At 41.5% G+C, this 23,134-nt stretch overlaps 1 protein-coding gene across 3 annotated transcripts in view; it reads right to left on the bottom strand.

Annotated features, from left to right (window-relative positions):
- numbl (NUMB like endocytic adaptor protein) overlaps positions 1-23,134 on the bottom strand; it is a 68,154-nt gene that overhangs the window by 20,761 nt on the left and 24,259 nt on the right. Inside the window, exon 1 of one of the 3 annotated variants that reach the window (XM_026191456.1) lies at positions 13,764-14,101. The exons of 1 other annotated variant lie outside the window; for it this stretch is intronic. In XM_026191456.1, the coding sequence (XP_026047241.1) occupies positions 13,764-13,804 (41 nt within the window). In that variant the 5' untranslated portion in view covers positions 13,805-14,101. Of the gene's footprint in view, positions 1-874; positions 3,103-13,763; positions 14,102-23,134 lie in introns of those variants that run through there. One more of the 3 variants, XM_026191455.1, reaches the window with a different exon arrangement.

Here is a 23,134-nt window from a genome sequence, read left to right on the forward strand (position 1 = left end):
AATGAAATGCCACTTGAGAGAAACCAGAGTCCTGTATTTCATATGGTATTATGAGAGAAGTGGGAATGATTTCGTTGATTGGCTGGAGCTCATTAAGTTATAATCATCTCTAACAAGGCAGTCAGTACATCAGTGCCACAAACACTTCCCATCACAATGCTCCATTGATTCTCCATTCAGACGCAGGCTGTACAAATCGCACAGGTAGAACATTAATGAACACAAAAGCACCGGGCACGCTTTCATCTCTCGAAGAAACACCAAGAATGCTGAGCGCATGCTAATCAGCACACATGTGTGCTCTCCACTCCTCCTGTGAACAATCCTCCCTCCGCTCCCTAATTAGACCATTCAGCCCGCTGGCCTGTTTAGCGCGTGCTAATTTCCCAGCATAATGAAACATGATGCCATCAAAACATGACCTGCTTTAAAAAAATAATTACTGTTTTCATTCCTCCACACTCACATCCCAGCTTCAACAGGACATCTGAAGTACAATAAAAACACCTCTTTCCTCATTTGAGTCCTTTGTCTTTATTGACTAAATTAACTGCATCATCAGCTTCCTTGTTGTCCAAGTCAAAAGTTTCAAATTGGACTAAGCAGTCAGTCTATTCTGTTTTTCTTGTCCTCAATCTCTGAACACAACTGGTCTCTTTTCTCTACACAGTATAAGGGATCTGCTTAGAGATACACGAGCAAGGCCCAGTTTGTAAATCTGCAATATCAAACCAGGAAGAGTGCTAGAAAAAAAGGCTTGCATAAAATTATTACTATAAGATAACAATATATTAGAAATGCTTATCTCATGTCGTATTCTTCCATATATCTTGGATTAATAAGAGTAAAGATCGAGCTTGTTTTATTCGCTTACCATTTGGATGATCCATAAATCGGCATTCCAGCTTTTACAGGGTAAGAGAGCACATTAATCTTACACTGAAGACATACGATGTCCATATGTAAAGTGGTGATCTCAACACTGAAGGGCAGAACGCTTCTCTCAGCTCTACCACCACGGGGCCAAATTTATACTCAATATATAGTCGGACACGTCACTTCTCATAATTGCTGCCACCCTGATGGTAATGCTGCCAAAGACTGGTGTACCGGAAGTGTGTTTGCAATTCGCCATTCTTGTGCACCACACACACTCCCTGTGTAATGCAGAGTATTCAAATGCAACAGCTCAAGTGGCTTTCCTCATGTCTGGCATGTGAGGCATGTGCCATCTGCCAAGAGTAGATACTCATACACACATACACAGACAAAACATACCCACAAGCCCATCTGCAGCTCGCCGCACATGTCGAGGTTTGTGCCGCTCATATGTGGGAAAAGTGCCAGCTGACTGGCACCTGGCTGGCACGCCCCCAGCACTGCTGCAGCAGGTGTGAACGGGCGTGAGCGAAGGGGTTACAGAGCTTTACATAACGCCTCACAGCAGAGGTAGAAGGGGGCTGGGGTGGCTTAACTCATGTCTGGCATGAGTAAAAGGACCCTGTAAATTAACAGACCCAGTAAAGGAAGTACTGGGTAAGGAATACAGGACACCCTCATATGGTCTAGGACAGCGGGGGAGGAGTAGTGAGCGAATGGCACTGGCATCCGATGGCAAACCACATGGGAGAGACGCAGAAATGAACCAAGGATACTGGGACAAGTTTTTTGAAAATATGAGATAAAACTACTGGGAAAAGAGAGGAATGAAGTACTGAGGTGAGAGAATTGGAGTTATAATACACTAAATGATCCTGTTCATCATCCATCGTCTAGTCTTAATAAAAAGGGAATTGTGTGGGAGTAGAGTAGCTTAACAGATTCACAGGTCAGTACACTACAAGCATGAGGGCCGAAAGTCAGAGAGAGCAACATCCAGCAATAATGCAGATTTTTTTAAAAATGCATTAGTAAATACATTTTTAAAAAACCCAACTGCTTATCCAATGGTAAGTAGGGTATCTGCTCAGTTATATTAAATATAAAAATGAACTGCATATTTGAGAACCTAAACATGATTGAAAACTCTTGAAATGTTGCTCGTGTTAGGTCGCGAGTGAATTGACTTATTTTATTGGTCCCTTAAAATTCCAAACCTTATACGAATTTAACACATATATAAAATTTGGTACACACGTGTCATAAGACACAAAAAAAAAAATTCCTCTTGGATCCACGCCCTGGACCCTGAAGGAAGTTCTCCATTTTGAATATCTACATGAAGTTTTCATCGACGGTTTCACATATTTTACACAGCAGCATCACATATAATGAGTGGATGCTTCTTATTCTGGATTCAAGAGAAGTTCAGTCCACACAGCTGCAATAATTTTAGCTGCGCCTTGGTCTCCCTCTATTGTTTTCTCTAGTGTAACTTTAGCGTTCACTAACCTGCTGCTTGCTGTAATTATTTATTGGAAAGATAATATTCATTGGTATCAGTTTTCTCATCTAAGTCAAAGCACTAAATGAACTCATCCAGGCTACAATGAAAATACAGGTGAACGCAGGTTGATGGGCTTTCTCATGATGTGCACGGTGGCGTGAAATGAACAAAACTATCTGGTAGTAAACATTTAATAATAGAGAGACACATTAGGGCCGTGAAACTGCCAAACATTGAAATGGTGAAGTCGTTGCATAGCTGTGACCTAGCCCTGCAAAACTAGAACCATCTGCAGTGAGGGGGGAAAAAAGATGAGAGCCAGACAGAGGGGGTGGGTTGGCGAGCATCAAAATAAATCTATAAATCAATGGCACAAATTAAATCCCACTCCCTTTATGAACCCACGCAAAACTCGTAAGCACTTCAGTGTAGCCTACACAAACAAGAGGCCCGGTGCCAAAAAAGCACATAGTTGTTCCCAGTTTAGTGTTTGAGTTTGCAGCCATCTGGAATGTATTGTTGGGGAGATGGCAAGCAGGACAACTTACGGCCATATGATGTTATGTCGTGGAAATTTCTTTCACCCGAGCCGACCTCCTACTCTGGTCCTCCCTATTCCTTCTTCTTAACTGTTACTTACACTGCAGATCTCCTCTTGATCAAAAAAGATGCGGAGACAGGCGCAAAAACGAGCCCGAAGCTAAACGTCTGCAGCTCTGCCGATGCGAATGTGAGGAAATAGGATTCACAGGGCTGACTTCAGTGTGAAGAGCTAGCCTACGGGTACAGACTAATAAATGTGGTGAAAAGAATTTTTACATCTTGCTCCGGCTTAAGTTGGTATTTTAACTGTGAGATGGTTGGTGGTTATTAACAGCATGCGTGCGTGGGATTCACTATAATTATCAGTAATAACAGCACGTTCCCGAATATATGTATATTACAAATGTCTTGTATTTGTCTCACCTCTGTATTAACAACACATGATCTGTGTTAAGACTGCTTGTGCGTCCAGCTGTGTTTTGTGCCTGCCAGATGTGACTCCGATTGATTTCTTTGGCACAATGCCTCTCTTTCACACACACACACACACACACACACACACACACACACACACGTAACGTCCCTCCCTGATCCAGATGTTCCGTGTTCAACATCGGCCCAGAGATTTTGGCAAAATGGGACATACTCCTCCCTCACACATCTCCTCAACCAGATGCTCAAGAAAAACACAGCTCAAACAAGAAGGGGAGTAGGGGTGAGAGCGGTGATGTTACCACACACACACACACACAATGACTCACTGCCACCTCATATTACGGAAAGCCATATGTGTGTGGAGCTCCAAAGAAACTAGGAATGGACATAGAGAGGTGGAGCAAGTCTCCAGTGTGTGTGTGTGTGTGTTTAAGCGTGTTTATCTTTGTGAGTGCAGTAACAGAGTATTGCCTTGGCTTAGTCATCACAGTGCTGACCACTTTATCTGGACACACTGTACCCACTCTACTAAAGTCCGGCTTTGGCTCTTTGGCTGTGCAAATAAGACGCTGAGGTGTTTCGCTAAAGCTGCGAGTATGACTCACAACTTTAAAGTCATAGTGGAATGGGAAAGTATCAAAGGTCTCTATTACCACAGCAGCATGCAGGAGCGAGAGTGTATTATACTCTGAAAAGATGGGTGGGTTATAACCTCCACAGTGGGTTAACAAATTACAACACATACATTACTGGTCCTAAACTCAGTAATCACATTGTAATTGCAAACAGCCATGTCAGTTGTGCTACATAAGTTCGAAATGATCTGCATAATGGTTGGATTTTTGATAACTCTTTAAACTAGCTTTTTTTAAAGCACGGCCAACAAAACATGAATATTACCTAAGCTTTTTTAGTCTAAACACAGATGTGTCCCTACAAAGTTCAGCTCATGCATGTTATCCTATTGGCTCAGTCACACTAGAGTAAAAATAGGACAGCAACCTCCTTGCAATTAGGAAAACTCTCACCGGTTTTCCAGATATTGCAGTAAAAATTTTTGGGACAGATTCACAAGTAGTTGGAGCGACAGACTGGTTCCCCAAGAAGATGACCATGCTCCATCTGAACTCCATCTTATCGCTGTTTTATGACCGTCTTGATCCACCAAAGTGACTCTGAAAATGCTAACTGACTGTGAGTGCTTGCAGACACGATCACCATCTGCAGAGCAACCACATCAACGGCAAAGATATCGCAAGTGCATTGCACACTTTCGTAATAATTTAGTCTTCCCAAGTGTGACTGCAGCATAATTAGCATAGTGTTTGTGCAATATGCAAGCATTCTCAAGTTTATGAGCTTAGAATGTTTTCCTGCCTTCACGATTCCCTTCAGTGTTAAAGAGTATAAAGTGTAATAAGTGCAGATACTATCCCACAGCTGAAGTCCTACGTATTTACCTTTGAAAAGGAATTTCTCTGCTAAGAAATTGTAATATGGTGGTGTTGGGTCGGCAGCCAGCTTTTCTGCTCCAAACCAAAACAATGAAAACATTACCCTAATAGGTAATGTTTGCATAAATCAGCAAACACATCGGGTGCAGGCACATTATGCTGACACGATGCGCACACACGCAGTAAAAACTGACCCAGTTTGTGGTCCCTGCAGACTTCACACACTGACACTGAGTGACCCACATAGAGACACTGACACATACTACCATTACTATTATCCCCAAGTATGTCTCTCTGTGTCTCATACTCCCTGAAAGTGACAGGTGGTGTGTGTGTGTGTGTGTGTGATTAAAGTATAAAGGAGTGTGATGCAGCGGACATAAACCAGGGCACTTGTATTTAGACTGAAGTTTGTTCCAGGACGGGATGCAGTGCAGTGTTTTAATAATCTAAGCAGGACTATGTATGTTTATGAGGGAGAAGGATACAGATACAGAGAGTGTGTTTTGTGCGTCTCTAAGCCTTTGTTACTTCCTGGAAACAACTCCCTCCCTGCAGGATTTTCAGTATGTTCAGTAAAGTACTTGAACTTACTCTTATATCCAATATTTCATTCTTACTGTGAATTACAACAAGCTATCTGGGAAAATTCCTGTATTGTTTGCTCCACAGACCTATAACAATATTGGTTCATTTAAACAAAATTAAACAAACAAAAAACTCCCTAGTTTTGATACCTGAATGCAGTTAGTTACTACAGAAATCTTGGACATGGTGACCCATTAGCGACCTCTTAACCAACGCAAACATTGGATCCCACCTCGACAACAAACTACAACAACTAAAGCCTGGCCAGTATTTCCAGCTGCTATTAGCTATTTGCTGATCTATTTGTGTCACCATTTATAACAATAAGGGGAAATTTAAAAAGTAAAGAGTGTTTACGATGCATAGTTTGTACACCAGGCCACCCTGCAACTAGGAACACTAAAAAAAAAAAAACCACACAAAAAAAACCCCACACACAAGAACTAACCGATCCAAGCAGAGTTACACAGACTGTCATTGAATAAATAGGGAAATCTGTTTTTGAATGTGTCTGAAAAAATAATAATCGGACGATACATATCAGATTATCGGATTTTAAAATGGCCAAATATTAGGTTTTAATCATAACACTGCTAAATTAAATATTTAAACTTAAACTTTCACATCCCCAAAGTCTTTGCATTTCAAAAACGGAGAAAAAAGAACAGCAACGCTTGTCAGAAAAAGAAAGAACCAGAGCTCAAACACTTGTAAAAACTTAAAATGTACAAACTGAGTTTGCGCTCCCTCGTCTGAAGCTATATGAAACATTTATACCCTAAGGTGTAGTAGTTACTGCGAACAAATCTAAAGCAGAGCCTCTCTGGGAAGAGCAGATACAGATCAGTGGAGTGCTGTATACACTGTGGAGGCAGCTTTCCTGTAAGCGTGGAGGTTTAAATGCATCAAAACTGCTCCCTTCTGTCGAGATTAGGAATTTGTACAGGCTGATGTACAGTGGCAGCTGAAGCAGAGCCATGTGTTAAACCATCAGCCTGGCACCCACTGTGGCTATTGTCTCCATCTCTATCTCCCTCTCACTGTTTCTCTCCTCCACACACACACACACACACACACACACACACACACACACACACACACACACACACACACACACGTGCCTCAGTTTGCTCCATAAACCAGGCCCAAGTCTTAAAAAGAAAGTGGGTTCATAGATCTCTCAGTCATTGAAATTCAGGGCCAATCCGCAATCCATAGTAGTTTTCTTTAATGCACTGCTTCTCACACTGTACTCCTGCTTAATACTGCTCATAACACCATGTAATATAGTGTACAGGCATGTCCTTGAATGATTTTCTCCTCTTCAAAATGCATTATTTATGAAGTCAATTCCCATGCCTTTAGATTCCCCTCAGTGTGTACCTGCACTGTGAGCAGGGTTAATTATTTTACAAAATCTAACAAAGAAAGATAAAACTGTGCCTGGGAAGAGATCCTACCTCTGTCTAACTTCATTGTCAGCAAATAATTCAATACCCACCAGCATATAAACTCTGAATAACTGGATTTATTTAAAAAAAAAAAAATTTGTGAAAGGAAATCACATGGTCAAGTCTTTTCTCAGTGGATTTGACTCAACATGAAAATTGCAAATGTGATAGAAATGTGTGGATATATCAGAAGGCCTGCAGTATATCATTTTAGATACAATTCTTAAATCCCTTAAAAAAGCTGGATCAGCTCTAAACATCCAATACTGGTTACTGTATCCCCTTCTATAACAGATCAGTCATATTTTCAAGCGACAACTAACAGTTATCGCTACAGCAATTAGCTCCGCCCCACCCATCATCTCGGCCATATTGATTATGTTGTAATTGTCACTGCAGTCTATAAGCCATGACTTCTCTGTGGAGAACAACTTCGATGAATTATATGAAGGCAAGAGTGAGAGTGTATTGAGTGAGTGTGTGCTTGCGTGGTGTGTTATAAAGTCGATACGCTTACCAGACACCAATTGGATTGACTCCGACTGGTAGACGTACAAACACACCCTGTCCTTCCTCTTACCCTCTAATGCAACATGATCTTTTAGGGGGGTTCTGGGCAGTTTGAGACCTTACTGAAAGCTGTCCCAATATAATTATGTACAGAGTGTGCACAAGTGTGCGTGTGAAAGCGAGACAGTGAATGCTCATCCTGGTTAATGCAATTGAATGGCCCTCTGTGACTCAAAACAAAGTGACAATTTAGGGCACTATTGCAGCAAAGGGTGATTAGAGCATGAGAAACAGGTTCTCATCGGGATGGTAAGCACTTGTAGTAGATGGAGGTGACTCAACCAGCTGACCCAGGATCAGTTCTTTCATTTTTCTTTCATCTAAACTGATTTACTGAAACTAATTTCTCACATTGAGGCAATATGCCAGAAAGTTACACATGAACTATACTTCTGCTAAACAGAACCCGATTTTAACCCTACACCGCAACCTGACGTGCACCTCCCAAGAAATGTAGCTACACGTCAGGTCGACGCTAGGTCTTTCACTGCACAGAAAAACAATGCGAACACATAAGCGCCAGTTGTGAAAAGTAATGCCTTCCAAAGGCTATGTCTACACTAGCCCGGATAGATTTGAAAACGGCGTTTTCGTCTAAAAAAAACGCTCCCCGTCCACACTAGCGTTTTCAGTCATTTTCACAGAGTTGTGCGTCCACATTGAAACGATCGAAAGCGCTTACGTTCCAGTACTGCGCATGTGTGAAATGCAAGAAGATTCGGCCTGCCTCATTTCTGTCTGCCGTTTGTTTACTTTCCAGCTCTTTGAAACGTCGCGGCAAAATGTCGGGGAAAAGCACCGAGTTTTTTAAATGGACTAACAATGAGGTGGATTTGCTGCTGCGAGTAACACAAAAGCACAAAGTCGCAAAAGCGAGTGGGAATTAAAGAATTTGAAGAAAAGCTATCTGAAGCATGTACAGACTGATATTAATCTTTAATAGGGCTGTCAAAACTGAACGCAAACAAAACAACGGCTGTATAATGCCCTCCGCTATTTTTAATTGGTCACATGACTGCATCATATGACTAACATGCATCATCGATTTCGAAAGTCTCCGTTTTCACTGTCCACACTGCGACGCAAAAGCACCGTCTTCAAATGTATGTGTTTTCGAGAGCATTTTGAAAACGCTGCGTTTTCCTTCGGGGAATACGCCGTCTCCGTGTGTACGGGAGGCCAAAACGGAGAGAAAACGCATTAGTGTGGACGTAGCCTAATTATGAGCAGGGACGACTTCACCGGCTGCCACTGAGACTGTAACAAAGAGCAAATTACGCTACTTCTCCTTTGACAGATGACCTCATGAACTTCATCATGTCAACTTGTGCTAGTTTTCTTTGATACAACACGGCTTCCACTTCAGTGAATTATGATCCTACTTAGAGTAAAACTGATGATAAAGCAGGTTATCAAAGTTTCATTAAGAAAAGACACAGACAGGAAAAAAGTGTGTTATTGAAGGCTTCAAAACAGTAGTCCTCAAACCAACATCACATTAGCTACATCAATCATACAGTCTACCTGCACACAGGTGCCACAGCTGCAATCGATGAAAGTCAAACCAAGTATAGCTAGCTATAATGGATGTTTACAGTCAAATCTGTGGCCAGGTATTTGACCTCTAACCATTGTTTTCTCCTCCAAATACGATGGTCCACATGCTTGTGTTTCTTTCAATAGACTTTAGCAACCTTCCTATGTTACCAGGTCACAGACAGCAAAGCGGTACGTAGGTACACTTAAGGAATAATTTTTTACTCTCAAAAAAATGTTAAAAAATAAAAGTAAAATGAAACTGAAATATTTAAAAGCAAAGCTTAATTTATTTAAATCTTTGATCTTTAAGGAAGATGTGCTCGTTATAAACTGAATGTATATCGATAAAGTAAATTTCCTTTGGCCACTTCTACGTATCAAACAAAATTACATTAAAAATTTACATGGAATTCAATTAATAAAAGTCAGCATTTTGGGCAGATAGTTTTTTTAATATATAATATAATGTTGCTAGAAGGAATGTGAAAAAATATGACCATTTGTTGCTTTTATAAATCTGATATCAGTGTAGCTCAATTCACAGGTTATTGCCCATAAAATAACGAATGTGAACGTTGTCACTGAGCACAGTTTCAATGAAGATCCATTAGGTGATCGTGGTCTGCAAGTTTCACTAAAATCTGACCAATACTCTAGGAGGAGTAGCAATTCTTATGAATTGCAGACAGACAGACTAACGCCTGACGGGTGAGCTGTCCTTCAGACAGTGAGCTAAAGATGCTAATCAGTACTACCATCAAAAATGACGACAAACAAAAGATTATAGCAACAAAAAATATGAGCTATAATTCATGACAAAAACTAAAACAAACTGAAATTTATGGCATGTTTTGCTTTCGCATTTTGTTCGACATCTACGCTTGTCTGAAACTTCCAACTCTTGCCTGTTTTCCCATTTGTAGTATATAAATACGCATGATCAGTGCAGTGCTCCAGGCAGCAAAAAATTCCAGTTGGGAGGGGGCTATTAATGATGCATTCACAGTGTGTGGGAGAAAAAAAAACTCACAGTGAATTGCATGCTTAACAGCTTAATATTTTCCTGACAATTAATACCTGATGGTTACGATAGAGCCATTTTAACAACATGGAAAAACTCGGGAGGCATTGAGTATATTCGATATATCGCCCACCCCTACTTCGAGTGAAATTTCTGTGAGAACTATGAAAAGGAATAGAAGCAGGAAGCAGCATTCCAGAGTTTTCTCTGACAAGGTAAAACACATTTTACTGTCCCCATTTTGTAAGTATTGTGGTGTTGTAATCAGTGGTTATCATACCACTAATGAGTTCTAAGAAAGTAAAACATACAACAGCTAATAGGTGTTACACCAAGTAGCATTAGCTAAATTTAGCTAGTTAGCTTGAATTCTATGCTAACGCTATTTTACACTTGCACGCCTTTTTTTAAATATATATATATATATATATATATATATATATATATATATATATATATATATATATATATATATATATATATATATATTTACATTTGTTAAATAGATTTAGGAATTGGACATTATTGAAACCCTTTAAACAAACCCTTTTAAAAACAATGTGTTACAAAGATTCCATGATGCATGATATGTAACAGCACTGCCAAAATAATGGTAACATATACTATTTTGTGTTATGCTAACAATTTAAATATGCACTACTCTTAAGGGAAGTTCCTTACCCCCAGTTTACCTATTACTACTACTCATAACCGCAAGCAAACACAAAAATGCATAATTTCCTCAGAGATTAATAAAGTATTCTGATTCTGATTTTGAAAACAAAGTTTTCAAATGTACATGCCATTTTTCTTCTGTTCCCAGTTCGCCTATTCAAGCCAAAAATCTAATAAGTCTGAGATCAGATAAAGTCAGTGGAAGAAAATGTAATCTTCCCCTGAAAGAAAAACAAATTTCATTGCCGCTATATAATAAAGCAGGAACAAAAGTGGGGGAACAATCGATGTCGTGGTTGAGGAGGTCAGAAAAAAATAAACATCCTGAAATTAAAATTACCTGCTTCCCACTGCTTTCTGCAAATAGGGTTGAACTGGGAAACTTTAAATTACATTCTGTTACCTTTGCAGAGGGAGTGCGAAGCCGTAGAGAAGCACGTGCGTGTACATTCAGGCACGCACATACACATACACCTCCTCCTCATCACCAGGAGACGCACACGCAGCTCCCACACCTATTATCCTCTTCCTCCAGGCTAATCACAAAGCTGTGTCCCTGCCCCTCCTGTTTCTGTTTCAATTCCCACCCACCCAAGTTAAGCCTGGAGAGAGGACTATCTATATCAGTGTTGGCGTGTGTGTTTGTACAAGGCGACTTGCCTCCTCTCCCCTTTTTTTTGTACCAGTACCCTTCTGTGTATACTTGAATCTTGTCATACCTGTGTGTGTGTGTGTGTGTGTGTGTGTGTGTGTGTGTGTGTGTGTGTGTGTGTGTGTGTGTGTGTGTGTGTGTGTGCGCGCGCGTGTGTGTCTGAATGGGTTCCAAGGCACAAAAGAGAGGCAGATTAACATAACAATATCCAAATCCCCTTCTGCCCTTGGAACAGCAGGCAAAGAAACCAGGCTAGCTTTATGTGTATTTGTTCCTGTCTGCGTGCTTCTATATGACCTTATATGAGTGCATCTTTGTGCGTCTCCATCTGTACCAAAAGCGTGGTCACGATTGTGCGCCTGGGGTGTGTCTGTAACAGTAACAGAAAAAGTGTGTGTGTGTGTGTGTGTGTGTGTGTGTGTGTGTGTGTGTGTGTGTGTGTGTGTGTGTGTGTGTGTGTGTGTGTGCTAATCTAAACACAGCGCACCCAGGCGTGAAGTGGAGCAGTCTAGTCAATATGCTCCAGTATCATATTGTCATGCTGTGTTTCCACTTTGTATTCCCTGCTATCAGTTCAGGCCAGAGCCACAGGTCAGCTTATCGGTTGTACTACACTTGTGATGTGACAGCAAAGTGCGCGGCCCACTTTCATCTCTAGGGTCAGCGAATAAATCTACAAACCAAGGAAATCGTAGAATAACCAGCAGATACTGCAGGCAGGAGACATATTGCATACAAATCTGCAACTCAATGAAAGTCTTTGACCTAATGCTGTGTTTTAAATAGCATGCTTCTACACTACTTACACTCGATATTTTGAGTCCATAAGTGTTTTCCCAGCACATGAAGTGCTCTGCAAGTACCAGGGATCAGTGATGTTGCCGGTGCTAGCTCACTAGCTAGGAATGGCAGATTCTTTTCAGGTACTGCAGCTAAAACCACACACCCAAAGGACTGTTTATTGTCTTCTCACTAAGGAAGAGGTAAGTATTAGTTTAGTTGCTCCCAGGGGCTTCGGCAAATTGCACGCAAGATGTTAAACCCAAAGTCCATAAGTTTTCCTACCTTCTTAAATTCACATACGACACAAGTTAATGTTTAGTGTTCACAGTGCAGTGACAGATTTTGTGAACCAAAAGATTTTGCACAACTGGAAATCAGTCAAACACTAGCGAGCCAAATAACTTTTGCAAGAACTGCTGCCGTAATGTCTCAGGGTCTTACCAGCTCCACCCTTGTGCTTGAATTGTGCAGAATATACGTCAGACTCCTGTGTCAGTGAACAATGCCAAATGACCTGGCGTGGCTCTGGCTGCATTCACACACTCTGAACTCTCGCAGTAAAAGCAGAATTAACCTTATAGTCTTTGAGTTTTAACCTGTGTCTAATAAACACTGCGGCATCTGTGAAGCATTCACATTCACGTCTGTTATTTCTTTCTTTCTTTTTAACCCTGTCATCCTCTCCATATTTTCTCCTCTCCTGCTTCTTCCAAAGACAAAGGGAGCAAATGTACATTTTCTCCAGAATGATTCTGCTTTGCCCCAGCTTCTTCCTCACATCCACTCCCTGCTCTTTTCTTTGTTAGCACTCCTGAGTTTCACTTTCACACCCATCCTCTTGTTATCACCCTCACGTTGAGTGTCTCACCTCAATTTGTCCTCATTTCACTCATCACACAGGTCTCTGTCACTTGCGGCATTCTCACTCTTATGCCTTGTTCTCAACATTCATGAGAGCTGGCCTCACAATTATCTAATCATGAGGACAGGGAGAGAATGGGAGTGAGAAACTGAGAAGAGGCGCTGAATTTGGGAGGAAATTTAACACAAATCTTGCTCTGGGCAAAGGGTATATGGCAGGTGTCCATGCATGAACTTCTGAGCATGCTCAGATCTATATGTGCACAGAAATTATGTGCCGGCACTAACGCTGTGCAAATAAAAATAAAATGTTGGGCGTTTCTATCAATTTAGCAGGTTTAATCTCTTCCATATGGGCATGGGGGCTAATGCATCTGCTAAGGCTATTAGCCGCTATGAGCCCTGTGGATGCAGGGTAGACTAGACCTATTATCAGTTTAGCAGTGACGGAAAACACAACCATAGCCAAAAAACACAACAACAACAGCAAACACAGTTGTCTCTGCTGTGAAAAAACACAGATCCATTGCTGACCTCTACAGAGCTGGGTCAGGGTCAAGCTGATGAACACAAAACAAGGTGAGGCTGAGGAAAAACAGTCCAAGGTGCTGATTGCTACAGTAACAGCTGACCCAGTTAGAATCCAGAATGTACCCAGATACACGATTACACACATAAGCAGGAAAAATAATGTGAAACGTATTCACAGATACCCTGCAAAGCAAAAACGCACATGTACGCCGAATACCATCAATCAGTTCCTTCCCGAGGTTGGACCACATCCCCTACACTGTATCTGACTCACCTGAGTTCAATGGCCTCCCCCATCTCGCCCCAGGAACTCATTTCAAACAACAGCAAGTGAGAGAAGATGCAGAGAGATGGCAAGCTGAGAGAAAGACGTCCCTCAGACTGGCAGCAACAAGGAAAACATGAGAGGACGAGAGGAGCTAGAGAGCATGTGATGATATTGCGCTCAGAGTGAGGGACAGAGTGGAGGCGAGTGCGCAGTGAGGGGAGTGAGAGAGAGAGAGAGACAGAGAACCACACCTCTTCTTAAGGGATTAACTTGGAGAAAAAAAGCGGCAACACATTCTCACACTCGTGTGCCGCCGCGCACCCAAACACCAATCAAACTACCCACGACCTACGGTACGGATGAGCGTCTGGCATACAGACGCGGACAAACAAATACAGCACACACACACGTATGCTCACAGCTGTTCTAAAAATAAAGACAAATCAATGTTTGACGCTCCAAATCCTGAGAGTGAGGAAAGAAGAGAGTGGGAGGATGGAAAGAGAGGGAGAGGAATGAGAAAAAGGAAAAGGGAGGGGTGATTAAGCGAGACATGGCGGGTGGTGACACAGTTTTCTTTGCTCCCCATCTGCTCTGGGCGCACTGGTCAAGAGTGCACTGGGGGAGAGGGCGAGAACTGGGGCTGGAGCCTGGGGACAAGACACTGGAGCTGGATCAGGAGAGGGTGTGCGCACTGGAACCCAGCCTGATAGTATGCTTCCACAGGGGTCTTTATTGGACACGTGTTTTTCCAGCACTGGATGTCGAAGGGTATAGGCCACAGCTGTACAACAGGCAGGGTACCCATCAGATGATTAGGGATAGCCTCAACTCCCTTTGCAAAGTGATGAAACGCACAAGCCACTCCCCAGCACACGTTTACTGGCAAAGCCGGAGAAACATGTGGATCAGGAAACACTGATGTGTTTCTGTTTTGAATGTTAAGACAGTGTGTTTCAGTGAGAACTTGTCCATACGGCAATTCATTTTAGAAGCACTGTTACAGTTCTGACACAAGGTTTGGCATTTTTGGGAGGTTTGTGGGTCATGTGAAGCCAGAGTATATGCTGTTAAGGTCACCTTTATATAGAACTGTGCATCAAATTTAGAGCAGTCAGTTACACAGAGTGACTCTTAAAGAGTACCATAAACGAAGCTTATCATATGCACACTTACATTGGACTTAGAAAGTTTAGTTAATCAGGATAAAAATGTAAACATTTTCACGGTGATGCAAGAGAAGAAAGGTTTACTAATGTATTGGTTTTAGTGTTTAAAGCAAAATTAAAAAAAAAAAAGACATGTATTCCATATGCGTTTGTGGGAGGAGTCCTATCTCAAGTCACAATATATGAAGCTTGCAAAAACTCACTTACTAACATTAGTGGGCAATTTCATAGCAAATATTTGTTTGCATTTGATATTGAAATGAACTGACTGCACACAATTTTAGAAAACAACACCAGTAAAATTAACAACATACATGAGCTGTATATATTTTTTTTTTGCACTCATCCTATGTTTGCCACATTTGGCCCATAGTGTTCAAAGCTAAAGCACAAAATACCGTAAATGTCGGGCTATAAGCCGCTACTTTTTGCACAAGCTTTGAACCCTGCGGCTTTTAGTCAGGTGCAGCTTTTCTATGGATTGTCCGTGATTTTTGTCATATCGTAAGACGATTTGTTTTGTGTGTTCCGCTGTTGTACGGCACTACGTTGCCTGGCGGAAGGATCGGGGTTCAAGAGTGGTATGTTAGTCACATGTCCGTCCGCCAGGCAACGTAGTGCCGTACGAAGTAGCGCGAAAAACAAACTTCAAAGTAGCGCTACGCGTTCAGCGGGAGTCGTGGATGATGAGCGGCGATAAACTTGCAAGTTATGCCCAAAAAGCAAGTTATGCCCAACTCCACCGGTGGATTCTGACAGCGTGGAAAAGTGTGAAAACATCCACGATCACCAACGGATTTTGGAGGGCTGGACTGCTGCATGATGGAGAGGAGGACACCGCCACGGCCCTTCTGAGGGTGTTCGACTCTGACAATGAGGATTTCTTTGGTTTTGAAAGTGACAACGAAGGAGAGAAGAAGAGTGGATGACGAAGCCATCATGAGCCTGTTTGTATCCGACACTGGAGAAGAGGACTTTGGTGGTTTTAGTGCGGAAGAAGAGAAAGATGGTGGTGAATGACTGACTTTTCTTCTTGTTAAAGCTGTGTCGCTGCACCTGAGCCTAAAAGGTAGGCCGAATCTATTGTTCTGGTGTGCTGTAGGTTATTGTTATGTACTACATGTGCAAATATGTACCCATAACTTGTTTTTCAAAATATTAATAAAAGTGATGTCTCCAAACAGCCATCTCTTTCCTGACAATTCCCTTTGTGCATATTCTCTTACATATGATAAGTCAACATTGAAACACCTGCGGCTTTTAGTCAGGTGCGGCTAATGTATGTACAAAACAGGATTTTCCCCTGATTTTAGCTTGTGCGGCTAATATTTAGGTGCGCTTTATAGTCCGGGAAATACGGTAGGTGCTTTCTCAACTTGCAAATGCTTTATTATGTTGTTAGTCTCAAGATGAAGGATCAAAATGATTTTTTCACACCATATGCTGTATTTAAAGGAAATACACACCGGCATACTTTCCTGGGACAAGAAGGGGGTAAGTCCGGCTTTATTGATGCAATAAAACGGTTATAAACAATCTATGGGAAAATTAACATACTTTTTTCCTTCAGTAAACGTCTTCCTAATGAGGTTGTAGTCTTAATCACAAGTTTAAAGTTTTCTTCAAGACAACATAATGTTTGCATAAAAATACGTAAACTATGTTTCTATTTAGAGTAAAAAGAGATTATAATGAAGCAGAGTATGCTTAAGGGTGAAGGTCAAAATGCTTCCAGCTGGCCACAAAATAGTACTCTACAAACTTATAAGTGACAACACAACAGCAATGTCGATCTTTAATATATAGTAAATATTCTGTACATTCTTCTTCTACTTTCAGCTATTTCAAAGAAACTCAACTACTTACAGTTTTCTTAGTGAGTCAAGTGCTGCTAGAACTTCTGGTCTACATCAAAGATGAAGAGTTTTCCACAGAGGTCTGGTATCAATTTCTTTCTAACCCAAAGTTTTTTTGATGACTTAAGCAACGTTATCAAAGTTAATCCTATTTCTTCTCCATCCCGAGTCACTCGTGGCTTTATACAATATTTTTCCACATATGACGTCCCCAAAGCTAAACAGACTCCAATGCGTGAAACTGGTGGAGCTCCTCTGTAATGAAGGGCAGATGTTAGAGGTTGGACCAGGTTACGGCTGCAATGACGAAAAGGTTTGCTTGTTCAGTGTACTCTGGTAAAAAAAAAAAAAAAAAAGATGTTTGCAACATCAGCGAGCCAGCCAGTATCTGTGGCAGTTAGACTATATATTGAACACCACATTTCAGCGGTTTACCACACAATGGTTTCTATGAAGGATCACATTACTGATGCTGAAATAACTTTCCAAATCAGTAAATCCCCGATCATAATTCTATAATGCTGTGCAGACTTTTGGCTGCTGATAAGCTCTCAAACTTGTGAATCATTATCTCAAACCAAATGCCGGGGATATTATTTGTTAATCACTTTTTTTTTTTTAACCAACACACGCCTTACAACGCAGTGCTTTGCAGCAGGGCTGTTTTCATTTTGCATAGCTACTAAAACTGGGGATACAGAAGAGCAAGGGCTGGGCGACTTAAATAGTTAGGCTGAATGTCATACACTAAATGAAGATGACTGTTGGGTCTGTGGGAAACAAAGGCAGCAGTGCATAGATAGAGAGGCACAGCTACTGTAAGAGGACTGACAGAAGTTTGGGGATTAAACAATAAATAAATAATAAATTTAATATGTTGGGCGGCGAGGGCTGGGGTCATTGAGTCAAACAGGACTGTTGGACTGTGTAGTATGAATGTACACTGTGGACTATGACGGTCTTGTCAGTCACAGATGATTTGCTTCTTCTTACCCACCTGGGTAAGGTTAATGTCTTCTAGCCTACACCCAGAAATTTAGAGGCTACAAGACAACAACCAGTATGCTCAACTGTATCAGAGGTTTAGCGCTGTTTCCAGGTGGATAAAATCAAATATCTGTCAGGAAGCTGAATCTGATCACAAGGATTTGAGATGCCTTCTAATATAAGTCAAGGTGTGACTTGCAACTGGAGCCAGACTTTTAAGTCTTTGTTTTAGGCTGTAGTTGTAGCCTGAGGCTCTTCTCTCTCTTTTCACACATTCCCAGGCTTCCATGATGCCAGATCATCCTCTAAGCTGTTTACCCTCCAACACCCAGAGCCAGAGATCAGCGATAGATGAGACTGAGAGGGATCAAAACGCTCCGTTTGTGCTCTGGTGTTACACGTGTCTGTTTTAGATACGGCACTCTGGGCATTTATGGCTCCCAGCTTGGAACGATCAACACATCACCTTTCATGCTGTATCTTACATTAGGTTCCTTCACATGGACTTTTATTTCCGTATTTCTTTATTCATCTGAAAGACCAACACCATCCAGTCATTTTAGCTGTGGGCAAAGCCTTTGCCTTGTTTTCAAAACCTTTCTAGCTCACACACTGCTAAAACAGTTTCTATGCCATAGCTCAAACCATTCATTGACCCCCTTGAGCTCTATAGATGGAGGCACCGTCATCCTACAGGAGACCACTTCCATCACAACAACAGACAATTCAGTTCAATTTTATTTATACAGCACCAACTCGCAACTCAGTCGCCTCAAGACGCTTTATATTTTAAGCTAAAGATGCTACAATATTAAAGAGAATCCCCAACGATCAAACGAGCAAGCATTTTGAGCAACACTTGGTGACTGGGGAAAGGAAAAACTCCCTTTTAACAGGAAGAAACCTCCAGCAGAGCCAGGCTCAGGGAGGCACAGCCTTCAGACACAATCAGTTGGGGATGAACAGAGGAAGACGGGACAAAAATCACACTGTAGTCGACAGCTAACACGTTCAGGCTTTCCTTGAATATAATATACATAACATGATGTACATTCACATCCCTGTTTTTGTGTGCTAATGCTATGGCAGCATCCATCACATAAAATATCCACAAATAATAAATCCACTTTGAGCTGAAAACAATTACAGTGAAACGGTGACAGGCCTAACAACACTGTGACTCTTCCTTAAATGCTCCCACGGGTAAACTTGTCTTACTGTTCTTTCATTAGACAAGACCGCAAACAAATGTGTAAATATGCTATGCAGCTGAAGCAAAGATCAGCAAAGCACCATAAACAATCGCATCTAATCCACTAATCTCATTCAACACAAGCAGCATGCAACACATACAATTGTTACCGTTTTACCCACTGTCTTATGATGCTAAGTCACATTTTGTGCTAATAAAAAAAACCCTCACATTTAGATAAGGATTGATTACAGACCAGGGACAAAACAAAGACAACAAAAGGTTTCAAGTAGCCTTGAAATTTCTAACACTTCTTCCAAAAACTGTTACCACTAATATGGCTTAACCTGAAAAAGGCCAATATTTGAATTTCACATTATAAAGGCGTGCAAATTCAACACGTTGTTGTTGCAAGATAAGCTGCTTGCCTTGTTAAAAAAGGTGCACAGCAAAAACTGTGACATTTAGAAAAAGAAACAAAATGCCACAGGCAATCATTTTGTTTATCTACACTGTCATATTAAATTCTGCTCCAGCAATTATTTGGTGTCAGAAGAAAAAAAAAAAACGGACGCGACTACACCTGTTAAAGGTGATGCAATGCAGGCTTACTATGAACAACGGCGGTAAGGTTAAGATCTCTCTCGCTGTTTAATTTTGATCTCTTCCCAACATTTTTTATTCTATTGTTTTGATCATTATTAACTCGCCGTCCTCCTCTCATTTCTCTTTCATTCCTTCAGGAGAAAGCTGCAGAGCTGGAGAGAAGAGGAGGGTGAGAAAAGAAAAGGATCTAAAAATATGTGGCGATGAAGACAAAGCCACAGAAGACAAAAGAGTGAGAAAGGTGTGCTACATAATATATCTATAATATTCTAACTGTAGTGCTCTACTGTATCGCACTGTACGCTTCTTCATCTGTCTCAGTGTGTATATCTGTCTACGGGGCAGACCTAACTAGCATAAGCTTATTATAACTGCTGTGTAGTTATGAAACAAGATGAGCTCACCAGCCAGGTGGGTAACACACACACTTCCTCATCACAATAAGTAAGCCCTCTGGCACGTGTTACAATCAAGTTGTTCCACCAGAAACATGATTGTGTGTGTGTGTGTGTGTGTGTGTGTGTGTGTGTGTGTGTGTGTAATGCTGTGTGTGTGTGTGTCTGCAAAGATGTTGAATTTAAGACTGTGTGGTTTTATAACCGTCATGCCTTAGTGGTTCCATAATAGTCTGTTATTTTAACCGACACTGACTGAATGTAATTTAGACTCCTTCTGTCACACAGACATAACCACAACTAACAATCGGTCAGGTTACAAATAGTAAATTATCTAACTCTTTGTTCAAATAAGCACTCTTCCAGTGTTGCAGGGATCTTAAGTACAGGCCGGTGCACAGTAACTGTGAACCCTTACTGGTATCTGAAATGGGACTCAAACAAATCAAGTGTGATTAGTGGGCAAGTCATTCATTTTCCTTAAAGCTGTTTTATATTTTAGTATGAGTCACTGCACTGACATCAAATTGGGTCAGTCTGAACTCACAATGTCAGGATTCTGGCTCTGCTGCACAGAGGAAGCCATTTTTCCCACACACTCCTTGAATACTATTAAAAATAATATGGATAATAAGACAGATAGACAACAGATCAATATCATACAATTAATAAAAAATCTTTATGGAGTGTAAGCAAGTGGATCTCAAACTTTGGGGCTGGCCCCATTAAGGAAACAGAGTCACTGCCAATGGGGTGAAGATTAAGGCCGCAGTGACACAAGCATAGAGACCAGTCAGCGACCCCCTGGCAACCTCCGGTCGTGAGGGGAAAAATGTGTTTTGCTGGGCCAACTGACTGCTGGAGGTTACTGGTTTTTGCTTGGGTGAAATCGGTCGTAAAGAAGGTCCTGCACCAAAAAATGTCCTTGGGATTTATTTCGTGACTAGCAGAGTCATCTATAGTTTGCATGGAAGACGTCGACTTGTCTGCAAACACAGCTGCAGTGATGAAATGTTGGGTGTTGATGGTGAACTTCTTTCAGCTTAAGTGAAACATACCAGAAAACATTTGAGAACCACTGCTCTAGGCCAAGTGGAAGACATTGAAATCCAGCCACTTTCTATGACGTAATTTCCTTTTAGCATACCACATGCTTTAGGCATGCACCCTGAAGTGTTTGCATTAGTGTGAAGGCATGTGTCTACAAAACATATAAAGACTTGTCTGTAATTCAGCAGTCAAATAACAAAAAGTTGTGAACCCAGCACACGATGATTGATTTTGGCCTCTTTGGGGAGGGCGTGCATCAACTTTTCTATCCAGCACTCCTATATCTTCACCTCACAAAGATTCACCTCCCCGACAATCATGAGTAGAAGTATCTGTATACTGTGATCAGCCACAAGATTAAAGCAGCGACTGATAAAAAGGATAACACTGCTCATCTCAGTACAATACCACCTTCTGTTAGAAAACCTTGGGTCTTGGCACCTCTGCCACCTAAACGCTGCTGCAGACCAAGCATGCCCTCCAATGGCAGTAGCACTTTCCCAACAAAATAGTGCACTACAGGACTACAATAAAGTCCCCATGGTAGGGCTGTGCAATAAATCTAATAGTAATTCTATTTAAATTTTGGTGAGAGCACTAAATTGAGGAGGTCAACTTGCAGGCTGGTGAAACCAACTTCATGGTTTCATATAGCATATTGCTAACTTCTACTATGCATCCAGTGTCGAACGTCAGCTTCATCAGCGGTGTTCTGTAAAGAAACAGATGGGTGATCCTTAAGTGGGTCCACTCTTAATGCTACATCTGTCAATTCGAACCACTTCACCTCATCAATATGTCATTTCACCACCTCAGTGACTTCAGCTTAAGCTAACACAAGCGATCATATTGCGTGATAAGAATGCCTAATATATTTCGATTTCAGCTCCATCAAAGAATCCACCAAGACCTCTTTTTTCCACCCCATCAAAATCTGTAATACAGTGCACGGATGGACAGGTCATCCAATATCGACGCTTGACAGCCAAATCCAGTGCCTTATCCTGACAGGCTGCTTAAATCGATTTTTACCTTGGGTCAGTACTGCTTTCTCTTTCTTCTCCCACTCCATCCATCTATCTTTTCTCTCCTCAGTGACTCTCCATCATCATATGTCTCCATTATCCCTGACTTATCTTTCTCTACAGACCAACGTGAAGCCTGTAGTTACAGACAAAGCCTCATTGACCAACTGTAACACGATGGAGGAGTGTGTGAGCGCACCCTTCAAGTGGCTTTAGATGCACATACACACGGCTGGTGGGTGTTAACTGATCAGACCTGGGGCTCGGATACATGATCAATAACTTTCTGTAGTCTAGTGTGTGTGTGTGTGTGTGTGTGTGTGTGTGTGTGTGTGTGTGTGTGTGTGTGAACATTTGCACATGGGTCAGGTGTTCAAGGCCAACTGCTTGGCATTACCTCTCTCCCTACTCCCAATCAACATGACACCCAAACTCTGTCACGCTACAGTAGACATACACACACACACACATACATGCAAGGACCACATGAAAACCTTGCTGCTCCATGGCAACCAATTCCCATGGCAACCAATGGTATGGGTTTTTTTTCTTCGTGGGCTAGAAGAGTGAGAGGAGAATGAGGGGAAAAGGAGGGAGTGTGAGGGTGACAGATATTTGGGAGAGAAACTCTGGAAAAGAATAAAAATAGAAAGAAGGAGGAAGTGGAGAAGCAGCATGAACACACATACACACACACACACACAATTTGGCTGTTCTGATGAGGGTGACGAGAGAGAGAGAGATACAGACAGTGACAACATTGTGGGTGAAAGGAGACCTCCCTCCTGGCTGATCACAACAAGCGCTTCGTAGCGCGGAGGAGAGATGTGGGGTAGTGTTTTGGGGTGAGAAAGAAACACTGAGATTAAAAATTAATGAAAAAGTCATCACATTTTGTGAAATGGTTCAGCTTAGAAAACTACAGTGTAGATGCTTTATGCACACAGGGTATTAATATATATGCTGGGTAGTAAGGAGAAGAATCAGAGTGCCCATGGTTAGCATATTTACAGCATATTTACATCTCCAGGTACCCTGTGTAAGTACTCCATAGAAACACTGTAATAGGATTGGAATAACATTTTCAATCCCTTGCC

This window comes from Astatotilapia calliptera, chromosome 14 (assembly GCF_900246225.1).
Source record: "Astatotilapia calliptera chromosome 14, fAstCal1.2, whole genome shotgun sequence".
Lineage (NCBI taxonomy): Eukaryota > Metazoa > Chordata > Actinopteri > Cichliformes > Cichlidae > Astatotilapia > Astatotilapia calliptera.